This window comes from Vigna radiata, chromosome 7 (genome assembly GCF_000741045.1).
Source record: "Vigna radiata var. radiata cultivar VC1973A chromosome 7, Vradiata_ver6, whole genome shotgun sequence".
NCBI classification, from domain to species: Eukaryota; Viridiplantae; Streptophyta; class Magnoliopsida; order Fabales; family Fabaceae; genus Vigna; species Vigna radiata.
In genome coordinates this window covers 50847697-50865517 of record NC_028357.1, presented here as the reverse complement: position 1 = coordinate 50865517, position 17821 = coordinate 50847697, and the positions used below count along the sequence as shown (strand labels likewise).

The following is a 17821-nucleotide window of genomic DNA, read 5'->3' as shown; positions in this document are numbered from 1 at the left end:
AGCTCATGAAGAGTTGAAGGTAATAATTTGGTTAATTTTTGTGTTTATAGTTTAATCAAATCTGTATAAGATTAGCTTATGCATAAGATTAGTTAGTTTTTGTGTTTATAGTTAATTTGGTTAATTTTTGTGTTTATAGTTAATTTCTCTCAAGCCATAGTGGTGTCTAGTGCAAAGTGGCCCCTGCTCACTATGTGAGTTGCTGTAGCAGGATGATTTGTTACAATGACAGTTGCAGACCTAATAGCAGGCTTAACGGTGGCCTTATCAGGCACTATAATGTCACTGTTGATTCCATAATCCATCTGAACAGAGAAATTAAGGCTATTTATGTTATTTAATTTCTGTGGTGGGAGGGGATGTTATTCCCCAAGGATCATGAGGTGTATGTATATATGTTGGGTTTATGGGTTGGATTCGAGCCAGTGGCTTGTGGCCAAATTGCTTGAATGGGAAAGTGCATGTGTTTGACCTAGTATTACGAGTCAAAAGTTGCATCTCTGCCTTAAGTTGATATAAACACTCTTGGTTATATCATACCATCCTTTTTTAAAACTATTTTCTTCATATTCTTCTTGCACGAAAGCTCTTCAATATATAAGAACAGGTGTTTTGTATTCCAGATCTTTGCCTTGAGTGCACGAGTAACTTTTTCATAGTTCTACTCTGGTTTGTTTTTTCGGGTAACAAAAATATTGTAGTCCAGGTTCCTTTTCTGATGTGGATGTTATGTGCAACTTATTCCTTCTCCTTCATTTCTTATCCCCCTCTTCTTTGTCTAACATCTCTTAGGGTCGATGCTATGGTACTGCTCCTTCCATTTCTTCTCCAAAGATAGTTTTTTTTTCATACATTTATCAACGTATTATGTTTCTTTTTACATTTTCTTAGTTTCTTGTGTTTTCTTGAAATTTTATCTTTCTATTAACATTCTCTCTCTCATTCTTTTTCGTACTCTATGATCATTACATGACATTAAAGTTTTATTATATTAAATCATTACTTTTTTAAAGTTGTTTTTTGTTGGAAAATATTTTTTCTTGATTTTCTTTCTTTTTTTCTAGAATGATAGTTTGGAGAAGGAGATGCAAGAATGGGCAAAAGAATTTCATTTCTTTTTCTTGTTTCTGCACTTTTAATTGTCTTTTCATTTATTAATTTTATTATTTAACTTTCTTTTAATTGTCTTCTAAATTTTCTCTTTTGCAGGTATGATACTTAGTACATAATATTAGAGAGATGTTGGTTTGATTCAATCTTACTTTGCTTTGTAATTTCCTTCTTTTTAACATGATTGGTTTGCTTATTGTAGATTGTAGATTTAGTTATCGTTGAATATTTAAACTATTTTGCTGTTTCTTAGTTTTATTCAAGTATTCATATGCATTTTTAGACTTTTTTGCTATTTTTGTAGTTTAGCTTTCATTTGAAGAGATTTCAGTTTTATTTTGCTTTTATAAAATTGTAGTGATGTTAAGTACAATATCTTTGCTGTTTTAAGAGTACTTTTAGTTTCTATTCTGTTTTAGTATTCTGTTTCTGATTTGATAGTGTGATTCTTAGTTATTTGTTGTTTTTAGATAGTGAGTTTCTTTCCTCTTTTTCTAACTTTCTTTTATAGTTTCAAACTTGTTTAGGTTGATACATTAATGTTCTTAGGTGAGTTTTACAGATTTTGCATGATTACTTGTCTATTATTTTTTGTTCTTGATTGTGAATGATTTTTTGAGTTTCTAATTTGAGTTGACAGTTTCTAGTTAGATTTTACTATTTCTTTCAATAGAATTGAATAGTTTTTACATGAAATGTGAGTTTTGAACTAGTTTTGACAAGATTTCATCCTTTGTGAGATTTGAGCCTTGCCTTACTTTCTTTCATTGTGTGATGCATTCCTGTTTATTTACATTTCAGAACTTGTGTTGTTTATGTTATGCATTCGTGAATGATTTATGCATTCGTTTTTCGTAACACCTCTCTTTGATTTTAGCTTTGATTTTTCTCTCTTTTTCCTCACCTATATCCTGGCCGGATTACAAGTCATTATTGAAGTCCTATTGATCTTGAGTGTATTTTTAATTCGATTAGTGTGATTAAAAGTTTTTCAAGTTTTTGATAATGTAAATTTGCATAATGTATTGAGAGTTAAATACCTAGATGTTGAAGTCTAACGTTATTCTTATATTGACATAATATAGAAAGAGACTGAAACACCTGAACTGGAAAGAGGTGTTGTTAGGGCCATTCAGGATTTGTATGATGTATGCAATTTGATGTCTTCTCTATGAATGAGATTTGTCACAATTCTTGTTGTATGCATACTTTGATTTTTAAATTCTGTCTTCTTGCTTGCATGCATTAGGGATAATTAATGTTGATTTTTCTTTTCCTTTCCTTTTATCTAAGGGGAAAATTATGAGACTTTGTAGTTTAGTGGCAAAGGCTATGGATGAAGGGCGATTGTTTGAGAAGCTGAAAGGCCCCAAAAATACAAATTTAGTATGCTCCAATCATGTTTTTCTATATTATTCTACAAATAACTTGCCTTTGGATATTTTTAACCTTTGATTCCATGCAGAAAATTCAAGTAAAAAGATTATATTCTCTGTTGATTATCAAAGAATCTGCGTCAGACACTCCTAAAGATGCCTAGGCAAAGTCAGTTTGGGAGTTGTTTTCTTTAGGTAAATGTTTTCTTTGGTTGAAATTATTATCCCAATTTTTTTCATTCTTATGTTTCTTTTATCAAGAACCTATGGGCAAACACTCGAAAACACACAAAGAACAATTTCTCTGAATTGTACAGCCTCCTTTTATTGCAAAGAATCAAAAAGAATGATGCTTACAAGGTAACCCGAGAGCTTAACCTCTCTCCAAAGAACTACAAGAGTTCCCGCAAAACAATAATACTCCAAAACTGACTCTCCTAAAGCACTCCAACCTCTTTTATACAAACTTTTTCCTAACTACTTCCTAACTACCAGTAGAGGCCTAACATTTTCACTCCTTAATATCCTAGATCGTGTTTTATAGCATTTGTGAACTCCTCAAAAAAAATAAAGATGGAATATATGCAGGTAATTTTACTTGGTCTCTTTCTATCATAAATCTTACAGGAGAATTAGAACCAGCTTGATTTAATTTGGTTTAATTAAAACTGATCCGAATGACTCTATTTCATTGATTGGTTATGTTGATGTAAAAGTCGCACTTGTCCAATGAATTTGCGGTTAAAATTGGCCAGTGAAATGCTCAACTCATTTTGTGTCTTTGATTATATTTAAGTTCATGCATGCTATCATAGTCTAAGGGTACTTTTGTTTATAGTGAGTACACAAGTCACCTATGGTTGTCCCCTGTGTGCTAACAACTTCTAATTATAATGTTTGGACCTTCCCTTATAGATAAGACTTTGTAGAAAAAATAATAATAGCCTCTCAATTGGTGAACAAGTTTAACTCTCTAAGTTTAATTCATGCCATAAAAAGTTACAAAAATTACAGTAGTTTTGGACACTCACAAAGAATACTTAACACACTACTATAAAATTCGAATCTAATTAGGATGTCTACATAGGCTACGGAGGTTAGACCATCTAGGGTGTCAACATTGGGATCTTGTAAGCTGATGGTTATTGGATTTGCCTTATTTTAACAATCATAATGAGCTCTTAGACCATCTAAGTTGCTAAGTTGTTGAAGGGTTATGTGAATCATGCAAAGAGTTAAAGTTTGACACTATGAATTCTCGAGCTCTGAAGTTAATTGGTTATGGTGCTGAGAATTTTAAAGGTTATGTACTTTTTTAAGTCTAACTAAGTACTGTTTATTCGTACTCATGTCATGTCCATGATTTTATACAACTAGTGCTAAATTTTATACAATCTGCCATGATACTTAATTTTACTTACTATATTATTTCCCACCAAAATGTCCTATTCATGTTTCTCACTATTTTTTATTTCAAAGTGGTATAAATAATTATGGTGTTTTCTATGCATTCTACTGGTTTTTAAACCCAATACAAATAAATAAATTTAAAATAATTCAAAGAGTTTTTAAGGGTGATAATTGAGAAAAATAAATTAATTTCAGATCTTTCTAAGCTAATTGTATCTTTTTCTTATTAAGTTGTGTTTAGTGTCTAATTTTTTGTTTTTATGACATTTGATTTACAAAGTAAAATTCTTTGATTTTGTAAATGTGTTAATATAGTGATTTTAGCTATTATTTTACTGTAATTCTAATTTTGATTCTTAAATACAGTGGAGATTGATAATTGTTCTTTGAATTCTACTCCATTAAAAAGGAAACTAGGATTTTATCGTGTTGAGATTTAACGATTTTAACTAATAAGTTCTTTTATTTATAATTTTTACTAACGAGATTTTGATTTTGGCCGAATTTCTAACTTTGTTTCTGTTTTTGCATGTGGTACTTACTACACAGTATTACAACTATGTGGTATTTTTTACTTAAATAATAATAAATAAATAAATAAGTATAAAATACTATCAACTAATACATGACTAAATTGAATGATTTTTTAAGAAAGTAAAAACTTATTTGAAAACAAAAATTAGGAGACGAATTTCCAAACAAAGATAAAAAACTAAAAGTGTAATTAAACAATCAATATTTTATAAAAGTATTAAATAACAATAATTTTAAGTTGGAAACGTAAAATAATAATCATATTATAATACCTATAGGATATAAAAATGGAATTTATACTTGTAAACAAAATAGGGTAAATAAATTCGACTCCTTAATTAAAATGAGTTCAATTAATTAAAAGGATAAATTTGATTTATTTTCTTAAAAAAAATCTGCATTTAATTTATTTAAATCTTTTTAATCTTTTTCAAACATTTTCATAAGTTATTTACCTTTTAAGAAGTAACATTAATATAAAACCTTGTAATTTATGAGTTTATTAATTTGCTTAATTGTCTTTTATTTATTATATTTATTATTCTATTTTTATATCTAGAAGTTACAAGAATCACATTATTTACAAAAATAAATTAGAATATTCATTCATAAAAACAATTAATTATTTAAATCACATTTTTCACACTACATTATTTTATTTAAACCATTATATTTATTCCATAATTCATAAGTTCAAAATTAAAATTAAATTACAAGAGCAAAAGATAATTTTTGGAAAAATCGATGACAATAAATTTAATTTCAAATTTTATTTATCTTTATTTATTTTTTGAGTTTTTCCCTTTCAAATCAATTAAAACTTAAACTTAATATTTTTTAAAATTATTTTAAATTAATTTTCTATAGTTTAAATTTTTATTTTGTCCTTTCAGTTTTAAAAAAAGTTAAAAAAGCAGAATAAGATTTTTTTTATAAAAGGTTGAAAGTGTTTTAAAAATATTGAAATTGTGTTAAAAATGTTGAAAGTGTATAAAAGGAAATCAGTGAATTGAATTGATGAGTGCGGAAGGAGTGGGCGGAAATTCACATTTCTCTTTCTCTTTATCTTTCCTTTTTTTTTCCTAGAAAAATGATTCATGATTATATAGTTTAGTTTAGGATGTTTTCTAAATTATTAACCTTTTCAATTGTGTTGTGGTGGAAACATCTGAGACGGGATAAAGCAGGACATGATTTCATTTTCTTTTGTATTATTTTTCTTTTCTTTCAATAACTTTTTGTTTGTTTGAATGTGGATCACTGAACATTACTGGCTCAGAGGTTTCTCTATTTCAGTTATACCTAGTTCTCTTGTCTCTGTAATTGTTTTATTTGCATTTTATGAAATGTTGTCTGTTACTTGTGCTATCTGTTTTCTTGTTTGCTTTACCTTGTTATTTATTTTTCCTTCTTATATTTGCTTTTTCTAAACAACCGATATTCTTTTTGGACTCTTTTTGTTTTTGGAGTCTTTCTGTAAATTTTGTTAATAGGTCTAATGTTTTTGTTTTCTCTTAGTTCTTGTTTAGTTTTTTACTTGGTGTAGGACTTGGTGTTGATCCAGATCAATGTTACGCAGAACCGAATTTATGACTTATTAATGAAATATTAGTCAATTCAGTGCTGAGTGTGTTGCACTTTTACATATTGTCTGTTGAGAAATATCCAACTAGTCTAATTCTTGGTCACCAGAAAATTGTGAATCGGAAGGTGATGTTCTGAAATTTCCTTTTCTTGACTCTATAGGCAGAGAAGTACAAGTGGTTAACATACAAAGAAATATATGACAAGGTGATTAAGGTTGGGAATTCCATCCACAGCTATGGTTATAGAAGTCAGCCAGCCATGTATTTATTACTGAAAAATGAAGCATTTTCCCCACTTCTTTCAGTAGTATTACTACATTATACCAAATTTTTGAATTCAAATTACATGTTGGGTTGTTCACTTGTTCGTTATTTACAAACAAGATTAATGTGTAGTTAACATGGTTCCATACTCTTGACATATATCAAATGCCGCATGTTCTTGATAATAAAGTTGTCAGACTTTCTAGTTTACTTTTAACCTCTGAGTAGTTTACAATCCTTGGTAAAGAAAACGAGTTAACATACACGAGTTCTTTAGAATCTTAGGTCAACTGAGTACGAAACTAATGTAGTTTTTGCCATTCATTGACAACGCGAACAATATTTTATTAGGGATAAAACTATTTGAAGAAATTAGTTCCTCTTTTAAATGCTTTCACTTTAAGAACTTATATGAATTTATGTTAGATTTGACCATTTATTCAAGTTTAATCGTATTTAACACTAGTATAATATCATACTTTATTATTGTGGTTTGCTACTTTTCTTTATCATTAAGTTGCAATATTGAATTATTGGTATAAAAAGTATTATGTTATGCATATATGTAATCAATAGATTTTTTTTTAATCTTTTTTTCCTTAGATAATTCTTAATTTATGAAAACTCTCAAATTTGACTAATTTGCTTTATAATGTTGGTATTTGTATGAGAATGGATGGTTTGGTTTGGTTCTATTGGTTTCAGTTTCGTTTGGTTGGGTTGGTTTTAGGTTCGTTCGTTTTAGTTAGGTTCAATTTGGTTTGGGTTGGGTTGAGTTCGGTTAGGTTGGGTTCGGTTCAATTTGGATGACTTTGGTCTAGTTGGTTTCGGTTCGGTTGGGTTTGGTTCTATTCAATTTGGTTTAGTTGAGTTTAGTTCGGTTGGGTTCGGTTCTATTGGTTTCAACTTTGGATGGGATCGATTCGGGTTAAGTTGGGTAGGGTTTGATTCAGTTTGGTTTAGTTTGGTTTGGTGTCATTGAGTTTGATTTGATTCAATTTGGTTCAGTTGGATTGAATTGGGGGTTGGGTTAGGTTTGGTTCAACTTGGTTCCACCAAACCCAACCCCATCTCACCCAACTCAACCCCACCTAACCCATCCTAACCCAACATCACCCAATCCAACTTAACTCAACCTCACCTATTCTTACCCAACCTAATCCAACATAACCCCACCTATCCCCACCACACCTAACTCAACCTAACCAAACTCATCCTAATCTAACCCAACCAAATTCAATCCCATCGAACCCCACCCAACTTCATTGAAACCAACCCAACTCAACTCAACCCCACCCAACCCTAACCCCAATCGCACCACAACCTCAACCTAACCCAGCCCAACTCAACCCCACCCCACCCCACACATCTCTACTCAACTTAATCCAATCCAACTCAACCCAACCCCACTTATCCTTACTTAACCCCACCCAACCTAACCTAATTAAACCCAACATAACCCCATATATCCCCACCCAGAATTCAATCCAACTCAACCTAACAAACTTTAGACATTAAATATTAAACTCTACATCCTAAACCTTATGTCTTATCCCCAATACCCTCGAATCTCAAATTCCAAACCCCATACTCCAAACCTGAACCCCTCAAATCCCAAACCTAAACCCTTAAAACTAAAAACACTATAAACCCTAAATCCTATATCCTATACCTTATATCCTAAAATTTAAATCTCAAACCCCAAACCCAAAATTGAAAACTCTAAACTCAAAATCATAAACCCTAAATCTTAAACATTAAATCTTAAATCCTAAACTTTATACCGCAATCCCCAAACCCCACCGTAAGTCATGAACCTCAAACCTTAAACCTCAAATCCTAATCCCCAAATCCTTAAGCCCAAAACCATGAACTCAAAACCCTAAGCTCAAATCCTAAACCTTAAATTTTAAATCCTAAACATTAAATCATAAACCCTAAACTTTAAACCATATACTCTAAACCTTATATCCCAACCCCAAACCCCACACCTCTAACTCTAACCAACGAATCTCAAATTCCAAAACTAAATTCTAAACTTCAAATCCTAAATCCTAAGCATTAACCTCGAAACCCTAAACACTTTTAATCTTAAAATTTTTCTTTTTTTTTAATTTTTTTACTTTAAAATGTTTTTTAATTCTGATTTATTTTAAATAGCTAATTTAGTTTGAAATATAAAAATGTTTTGAAAATAATTTTTTAACTTCATAAATATTTTTTAAAATTATATTAAAAAATATGAACAGAATTTGCTAATTTTATTCGAATCTGGACTAAATTATATGCAATTTCTCCATATAGGTCTCTCACTCAACCTATAAAAAGAGACCTGAGTGAGGTTTTTAATGATTTATTCTCTTATGTAGTTTGCGCAGCTGTTTTAGTCCAAACACCCCATTATTTATTTTTAATCATGTTTTGTAACATTGTCTTAGAGTGCCAAGCTTCTAAAATTTGGTTTTTTTTTTTAATTTTAAATAATGAATTATGAGATAATTAGAACACGATAAAACAAAATAAGTGTTAGTTTTTTTTTCATTTCTATATCATAGAAAAGTCAGAAAACTAAAATGAATTTATTAATGATATCCTAGTTAATTCAATATTTAACAACTCTGCTAAATAAAAAAAAGTATAAAGAATATAAAAAATGGTAGGAGTAAAGTATAAATTGAATTATTAATCATGTACTATAAAAAGGAAGAAGAAGGTTCTTAAAAATTAATTAAATACTTACTTTAATTAATTAAATTTAAGTTTTGTAATTTTTAAGTTAAATTGAATAATAATCTTTTAGAAATTAATGAAGAATCACAATTTAAAAGAAAATAAAAAATCAACCAAATTTATAATCGAATTAAATCTTTTAATCCATTTTCCATTTGTTTATTTAATTGCATAACAATCTTCCTTGTTTTGTTTTAAAACAATACCAAAATACCTATAAAGTTTCTTCCTTTATTATAATTATCATAATAGACATTTAAGTAGTTTAACATTTAGTTTATTTATCATTTATTTTTATTTAATCTTTGCATAACATTCTAAGACGTTTATTCTTCTTTGTATCGATTTATTTTTTATTTGTTTTATACTCCTAATCCTGTAGGCTTTATAAAAATTTAATTTCATTGAAATATATTCTCAATATTTTTTATCATGAACAATGTGCCAAAATGAATCCATTACGTGACTTTAAATCACACCTACGGAAGATGAATTAACATAAAACAATACAAATTGAATTAACACACATGTAATTCCATAGTGTAAAATTACATTTTTTCTCTATTATCAATGCAGAAACTCTCTTGTATTACAAGATAAATACAAATTAATTAAAAATACTTTAGAACTTCGAGATAGTTGTACACCAAAACAATTAAACAAAACATACAATATTAACTGACAGTTAATGACTAAACGGTTAAACTAAATACAAATTATGTAAGTTATTATATTTTAGAGAAATTTATTCTAAAAGGTGATAAATTCTAAAGTCTTAAAAATATTCACATTATCATTTAACTGTACTTTTATTTATTTACGATATTATTGAATATTCTCTTTTTTCCATTCAACTAATTTTTTGTAGTTATTTATTAATGAAAAAATATTTTTATTGAAGCCTTTTTCATAAAAAAAATCATAAGTCTATTCTGTTTTAAAGATTGTACACATTTTTGTGTTGGGGTTCAACCAGTCTTAGAGCATTATAATTAATTAATATAAAAGACTTTATATTTAAAACGCTGTATATTTAGACATTTAAATATTTTTTATTTCGAATTTGGATTTTATAAACATTTAAAGAAAACTGATACAAAAGAAAAGAGCAAACATTTTATTATTTTACAAGAAATGCTTTTGATAGGAAAATAGAGAGAGAGAGTAATAATGTTTTTCAAGAAGAGGCTTGGATGATCTCATTCATTCATTCATTCTGTGCTAAGAAAGGAAAGGAAACATTGATTTCTGTCCGTAAGCTTGCAGTATGCCGCGCCTTACTTCGCGGTCGTCAAAATTCTTACGTGCTTCCCTCTTTCTCGGCAACCCCTTGAGACCATTTCCCTCATTATTCATCTTCTCTCTCTTCTCTTCCTATCGTATCAATCTTCCTCCTTCCATATCTTGGAACAAACAAGTTGCAGTTAGTGAGCTATGGATGACCGAATCGACGAGGACGAGAATGACAAGGACTTGGCGGGCTTGACCGCTCTTCCACCTCACCGAAAAGCCCATTCCTACAGCCAACAGCTGCGAGGAGCCTCCACGCACAAACGACATCATCGAGTCCGAAAGCACAGTCTAGACGACAGCCGTATATCCAGCAATATTGAGTCTTCGTTTTACGACTCCGACTCCGACGACGACATATTTTCCCGTTCATCCTCTACAAACCCCGGTGGTGGGGAGGAAGAGTACAATGAAGGCAATGACGCGACACAATATCAACCATTGCAGGAATTCATAGGCGCCGGGGGAGGCCCTGGGATCTTTAAGGCTCCTTTTAGAGCGTCTGTTCATCCAGCGAGACCACCATGCCTGGAGTTAAGACCCCATCCCTTGAGGGAGACTCAGGTTGGAAAGTTCCTTAGGAACATTGCTTGTACGGAAACACAGTTGTGGGCTGGTCAGGAGGGCGGGGTGAGAGTATGGGAAATTCATAATTCCTACGAACCCGGCAGCGGTCTGGGCGGAAAGGTCAGAAGGGGCGACGAAGATGCTGCTCCCTTTTGTGAATCAGCTGACACCTCTCCCACCTTGTGTTTGGCCGTTGACAATGGTAATAGGTTGGTGTGGAGTGGCCATAAAGATGGCAAGATCCGGTCTTGGAAAATGGATCAACGCTTTGCTACCCCTTTCAAGGAAGGTCTTTCTTGGCAGGCACATAGAGGTCCCGTTCTTTCCATTGTCTTAAGTTCCTATGGCGATCTATGGTCAGGTTCTGAAGGTGGTATTCTTAAGATCTGGCCATGGGAATCCGTCGAAAAATCTCTCTCCCTCTCTCCCGAAGAAAGACACATGGCAGCCTTGCTTGTTGAGAGGTCCTTCGTTGACCTCCGAAGCCAAGTCACCGTCAACGGCGTTTGCAGCATATCTTCTCAAGATGTCAAGTGTTTGCTGTGTGACCATGTCAGAGGTCGAATCTGGTGCGCTGGCCCTCTCTCCTTCTCACTTTGGGATGCCCGTACAAAGGAGCTTCTCAAAGTATTCAACATCGAAGGTCAGGTGGAAAATCGAGTTGACATGTCATCCGTCCAGCAGCAGGATCAAGCCATTGAAGACGAAATGAAGGTCAAGTTTGTTTCCTCCTCAAAGAAGGAGAAATCCCAGGGTACTAGCTTTCTACAGCGCTCACGTAATGCCATAATGGGAGCTGCTGATGCCGTTCGTCGAGTTGCAACCAAGGGAGCTGGGGCATTTGTCGACGATACCAAAAGAACCGAAGCTCTTGTGCAAACAAGCGATGGAATGATTTGGAGTGGATGTACCAATGGCTTACTTGTGCAATGGGATGGCACCGGGACCCGTGTGCAGGATTTTAACCGCCATCCTTGTGCTATCCAATGTTTCTGTACTTTTGGAACACGCTTATATGTTGGCTATGTCAGTGGTATTATCCAAGTACTGGACCTCGAAGGCAATCTCATTGCAGCATGGGTTGCTCATAATGGTCCCGTCATCAAGTTGGCTGTTGGCTCTGATTATGTTTTTAGTTTGGCTACACATGGTGGCCTGCGGGGCTGGATTATTGCATCTCCAGGTCCTGTTGACAACATGATAAGATCCGAGTTGGCCGCAAAAGAACTCATTTATACCCGGCGGCACAATGTCAGAATTTTGATTGGCACATGGAATGTCGGTCAAGGTAGAGCTTCTCAGGATTCACTCTCCTCATGGCTGGGTTCCATCGCGTCAGATGTAGGCATTGTTGTCGTTGGTTTGCAAGAAGTGGAGATGGGTGCTGGTTTCCTTGCAATGTCAGCTGCAAAAGAAACTGTAGGATAAAATTTCATTCATTTGCCAGCTTTATCTAACCATATCATTTTTCTTCGTAAACACAAGCTTTTGCTTTACTCTAAAATGAAATAATAATGAGAAATATTCTGATTGATGTTAAATGGAGTCAGTTTGTGTACTATACGACTGCCCGTATCCTAATAATAACCAATCACAGATTTTCTAATCAAGTATTTTATGTATATCAATCTCCGGAACCTCTTATGCTGTGTAATGCGCATATTATATTCATGCATTGACTGCCTATATCACAATTTTAGGTAGGTCTTGAAGGAAGTGCAATGGGGCAGTGGTGGCTGGATACTATAGGAAAGGCTTTAGAAGAAGGGAAAGCCTTCGAACGCATGGGCTCTAGACAGCTTGCTGGCTTGCTTGTATCTCTTTGGTGAGTGATTATAATGAAAGTGTGTTCGAGATTAAACCATTTAGCCTAGTAAATTCCTGTTCCCGTTTTCTTTTTGTTATATACTTGTTGGATATCTATCTTTATTCTTTCCATTCTTATTTTATGAGTTGACATTTCTTAATTAGGGTAAGAAAGAATCTTAGAACACATGTTGGGGACATTGATGCTGGGGCCGTCCCGTGTGGTTTTGGACGCGCAATTGGTAATAAGGTTTGTATCAATTCCGCTAACTACTTCATAATTTTTTTATTAGAACGTGGTGCTTTAGTTGTGTCAATCAAATGCAGTACCGTTCTGTTAAAGTTTGTAAGTTATTATTATTTCAGCCATTTGTTAAAATGAAGTTAAAGGGTTTAACCTAAAGTGATTAAGAACTTTCTCTTTAGTTAATTTATTTCATGATTTCCTGCTGTGTATATGCTGTAGTACTTCTGGTTAAATTTGAAGGTCAGCTGCGAAATTTCATCCAATTAAGCAAAACCTGGTTTCCCTATATCTGATCTTGGTTAGGGAATTGGGCATATTATTTCAAATTTTAGACCGCTATAATTGGGTGTTATTTGAGTGATGTATACTTACTAAATCATACTATTTATTAGCGTAGAAAACAAAACAAAAAAAAAAAAAAAAAAGGAAACTAAATATGCTCTAGTTACAATGTTAATCGGGAGAAAGAGAAAGAACGGTGAGAGGAGAAAATACAGATGGAATAAATGGTCATAGAAGAAACAACCAGGGAACATAGATTGCCTTCTCTGTTTATTGCACCATGCCAGATGGAATGCTTCTCACTATTCTGGTTAAGTATTTGATTTTGCAACAATGAGTTACCATTTTATAGTGCGTTCAAATTCATTTTTTTGCCTGGAAGTCATATTGATGTTGCTTGTACAAAAACTGGATAGGGACGAAATAAAAAAATGTTCTTCCATTGAACTATTTTCACTTATGAACGTTGGTTTTTTTTCTTGTCATTGAAATGAACACTTATTACATGGTAAATATTGATCCATCAGGGAGGAGTGGGTTTGAGAATCAGAGTGTATGACAGGATAATGTGCTTTGTGAATTGTCACTTGGCTGCACATTTGGAAGCAGTTAATCGGCGGAATGCTGATTTTGATCACATTTATCGAAATATGGTGTTCACCCGATCGTCCAACCTACTTAATACTGCAGCTGGTATGGTACCATACCTGTTCTTGCTTTGCTCTCTTGCCTTCTCCACATATTTATTTTGGCTACTTTACTCTTCTGGCTTGCCATTGGTCCTCTCTGTTACAGCTGGCGTCTCTACTGCTGTTCATGTGCTTCGTGGTAGCAATGTGAGTCTCATGCTTACAGTTTAGATCTTGATTATGTCCATCTTCACGCCTTTCCATCAATATCTTCATCATAAATTCATAGCAGTTCATGGTCCATTGTTTGTGTCGTAGACTACTGGTGGAAGCTCTGAGGAACCAAAACCTGATTTATCTGAAGCTGATATGGTGGTATTTTTTGGTGATTTCAACTATCGCCTTTTTGGTATATCTTATGATGAAGCCAGGGACTTTGTTTCTCAAAGATGCTTTGATTGGCTTAGAGAAAAGGATCAGCTGAGGGCAGAGATGAAAGCTGGAAAAGTTTTCCAGGGAATGCGGGAGGCACTTATCAAATTTCCTCCCACATATAAATTTGAGAGACATCAACCAGGTTTAGGAGGTAAATAGATGGCATGTCAAGTACTGCTTTTGGTGCTTGTTTGTTAAATGCTGATTTCAATTTGGTTCCTCAAACTGATTCCGATTATTAACTCAACGAAGATGACAGTTTCGTAATGCAATAACTCATTTTTCAGGGTATGATTCTGGAGAGAAAAAGCGAATTCCGGCCTGGTGTGACAGAATAATATACCGCGATACTCGGGCAGCTCCAGTTTCTGAGTGCAATTTAGACTGTCCTGTTGTGGCATCAATTTTACAGTATGTTACTTGGTCATCATTGCTTTTCTGTTTTCTGTTTTTCCTGTTGGATACGGTTTGTCATCACTGAAACCGTTTGACAGGTACGATGCTTGCATGGATGTGACTGATAGTGATCACAAACCTGTCCGGTGTAAATTCAATGTAAAAATTTCCCATGTTGATAGATCAATAAGGAGAAAGGAGTTTGGGATAATTATGAAATCAAATGAGAAAATAAGATCTATTCTTGAAGATTTATGTTATGTTCCAGAAGCCACTGTTAGCCCAAACAGTTTAGTCCTCCAGAACCTGGACACTTCATTCTTACTTATTACTAACCGAAGTACTAAGGATAAAGCTATATATAAAATTACTTGTCAAGGCCAGTCTATAGTCAAGAATGATGGACAGGCACCTGATTATAGCCCAAGAGGTGGCTTTGGCTTTCCTAGATGGCTTGAGGTATTATATTTTTTACTTAAATCATCGTTTCCTTTTTTGTTCACATTTGGCAAGGAACTTAGATGCAAATCCTACCAAATGTATAAAGTTTGGGTGACTATCTAAAATTAAACAGTTTACAGTCTGTTTGAGTCGGCATTGTTACTTAACTTGCAGGACATGAATTGTGAGTTTGTGGGTTGGATTCTCTATAATCCACTTCATCTCTTTCAGATTCTTGTGTCCCTTTTCGTCTTCTCCACTTCCCGTACAAATAAAACAGTAAAACAATTTTCAAACACATCAAGTTTTCAATGTTAAGAGAATGGATTCTTTAACCAAAGTTTGGAGTTCGATTTTAGGTTGAGCATGACTTGCTCCACTCCAAGTGGGTAATCCATCAAGAGGGCTGAGTTTTTAAAAAATGATTTTTATCTTTCTAAAATATGAAGTCACTTTTTTATTTTTATTTTTTAAAATGTATGAGTTTTAGTTTTAGTTCTTTAAAATGTTTTTTACTTTAATCTTCAGATAGATAAATAATATCTATTTTATGGATTTTAAGAATATTTTTTAAGTGATACAGGACTACATTATATTAAAATACTTAGTTAGTGTCATATAATGTTAGGATACAAAATAGTCATTTTTATTTTGAAAGAATAGAAACGTTTTTTAAACAAAAACTAAAACCATAACTTACACTACAAAATTAAAAACATATTTACGTTTAAACAAACTTAGGAACATGACTGTTACATATACATTGTGCATTTTCTGTAAATGAAAACAAAATACTCTTTTCTTAAACAGTGCTATGGTTTTCAATACTTGTCCACCCACAACTCACAAAACACCTTGAATATTCAGTTTGATTCATATTACTTAAAAATACAAGAAGTTTTACTCCATTTGGTTATTATAAACTTTTACAGATGAATATTATTTACTGGTCTTTAATATTGCTTTATAATTTGTAAATGGACTAAATGATTCATTAATATGCTAAATAATAATTCTTTTTCTTCTCTGTTTTTAAAAATAATTGCTAGGGGGAAAATAAAAGTTAGCAGCTGATTGAATTAATTTACTATTTAACTCTTAGCACACAAAATGAAATAAAATAAGGATATGTTGTTACTGAACCTTGTTTGTGACTGTTTAAATAAAGTTTACTATTACTTTTTTTTTCCTTGGAGATATATCATGAATTTGTAAGTAATCTTAATGTTCTATGTAAGCACAGATAAAGAGAGTTTTGTTACTGAGGGAAGGGACTCAATGGCTTATATGAACTGCCAGGAGTTTACCCAATGTAATGATGCTACTTAAAAATGTCTTTTAATTAGGTTACTCCAGCTGCCGGCATGATTAAACCAGAGCAAAATGTAGAGATTTCAGTCCGTCATGAAGATCTTCATAACCCAGAAGAATCTGCAAATGGAGTGCCACAGACCTGGTGGAATGAGGACACCCGAGATAAGGAAGTGATTTTGATTGTTCATGTACAAGGCAGTTCTTCCGTCCAAACTTCTTGTCGGCATATTCATGTGCGGCACTGCATGTCTGCAAAGACAACTCGAATTGACTCAAAATCCAACAGTGCTAGGAGAAATCAAATAAGCTAACTACACAGATTAGTTTCAGAAGTTTTGTAGTTCCACACATACTCAAGTGGTTTATGACACTAAAAAATGCCTAAATGGTAGGAGGAAAATGTCAGACACATCCACAACTTCGGACTTTTTTTTTTTTATTGCTGAACATACGAAAGCTCTTTGCTTTAGAACAGATTAGGTTGTCATAATCCCTTTCTATTGATTTTCTGTATTAGTCTAATTTTAAGAAATCATTTTTTTAAAATTTATCTTGATTCTTAAGATTATTTCTTTGACAAACCATCTCTCAAAAATACATTCAAAATTATGGGACAATGGAAACCAACTTTCCTAGTAATACATAATGGTTAGGCTAAAGATTCCACACTCCACATTTCACCATAAAACCTTCCGACGTAAAAAGAAGGGTAATTGATTTTCAAAAACAATTCTAAAATTATTTATTATGTTCCGGACAATAAATGACTGAAGAAGTGATAGAGAAGTGACAAAACATAAAAAGAAAATGATAGGATGCACAAAAGTAATTGGTTATACATGTTCAGCCTGACTCGTATCGCTACCACCTGTCTATCCACTCAGTTTTTAATTTATTAAGATAAAAAAATTAAGATGTTATTTGATCTGTGTGTACGGGGTCAAATAGTATTTTGCACTTTTCAATTTTTTTCTTTTCTTGATATCACAATTTTTTGCAAGAGGAGTCGAGTTTAGCTAACAAAATAAAGTGAGTTCCGATCCTTTCATTTTTTTAGCAAAGTTTGATAAATCAACTTGGTTTTACATATTAACAAATGTTGGAGGTTTGAAAAGGAAAAGTGGTAGAAGTGTTAGAAAAGAAGAAAGAATGAAATATTGTATTTCTTATTGAATAATAAGAAGAGAGTACAATTGATATACATAATTGTTCAGAGCAATATAAAAAAGGAATATAAGTATAAATATATATGAACATAAATGCACAGATATGAACAGAGAATAAAATAATTCCAATATCCCCTCAAGTTGCAGCATATATATATTCTTAATGCTCAGCTTGGACAATAAAGATTGAAATTGTGCTGGATGCAAAGCTTTAGTATGAATGTCTGCAAGTTGTGAT

The 17821-nt window shown here is 32.6% G+C and overlaps 1 protein-coding gene across 2 annotated transcripts; it reads left to right on the top strand.

Annotated features, from left to right (window-relative positions):
• The first annotated feature begins 10163 nt into the window (after positions 1-10163).
• Positions 10164-16887, top strand: LOC106768350 (type I inositol polyphosphate 5-phosphatase 12). Of its 2 annotated transcripts, XM_014653453.2 has the most exons (9): positions 10164-12286; positions 12568-12692; positions 12839-12923; positions 13730-13895; positions 13998-14038; positions 14150-14417; positions 14554-14677; positions 14761-15121; positions 16450-16887. In XM_014653453.2, exons 1-9 carry the CDS (start codon positions 10445-10447, stop codon positions 16726-16728), a joined length of 3291 nt encoding a protein of 1096 aa, XP_014508939.1. In that variant the 5' UTR covers positions 10164-10444; the 3' UTR covers positions 16729-16887. The 2 variants fall into 2 exon arrangements, with proteins under 2 accessions (XP_014508939.1, XP_014508938.1); XM_014653452.2 differs by having other exon boundaries at positions 13730-14038.
• Positions 16888-17821: the final 934 nt, after the last annotated feature.

Bases quoted from the DNA above. Each gene is read 5' to 3' on its own strand.
- LOC106768350 (XM_014653452.2), top strand. From the start codon at position 10,445: ATGGATGACCGAATCGACGAGGACGAGAATGACAAGGACTTGGCGGGC. The intron at 12,287-12,567 runs GTAGGATAAAAT...TCACAATTTTAG, and splicing joins TGTCAGCTGCAAAAGAAACT to GTAGGTCTTGAAGGAAGTGC. The intron at 14,039-14,149 runs GTGAGTCTCATG...TTTGTGTCGTAG, and splicing joins ATGTGCTTCGTGGTAGCAAT to ACTACTGGTGGAAGCTCTGA.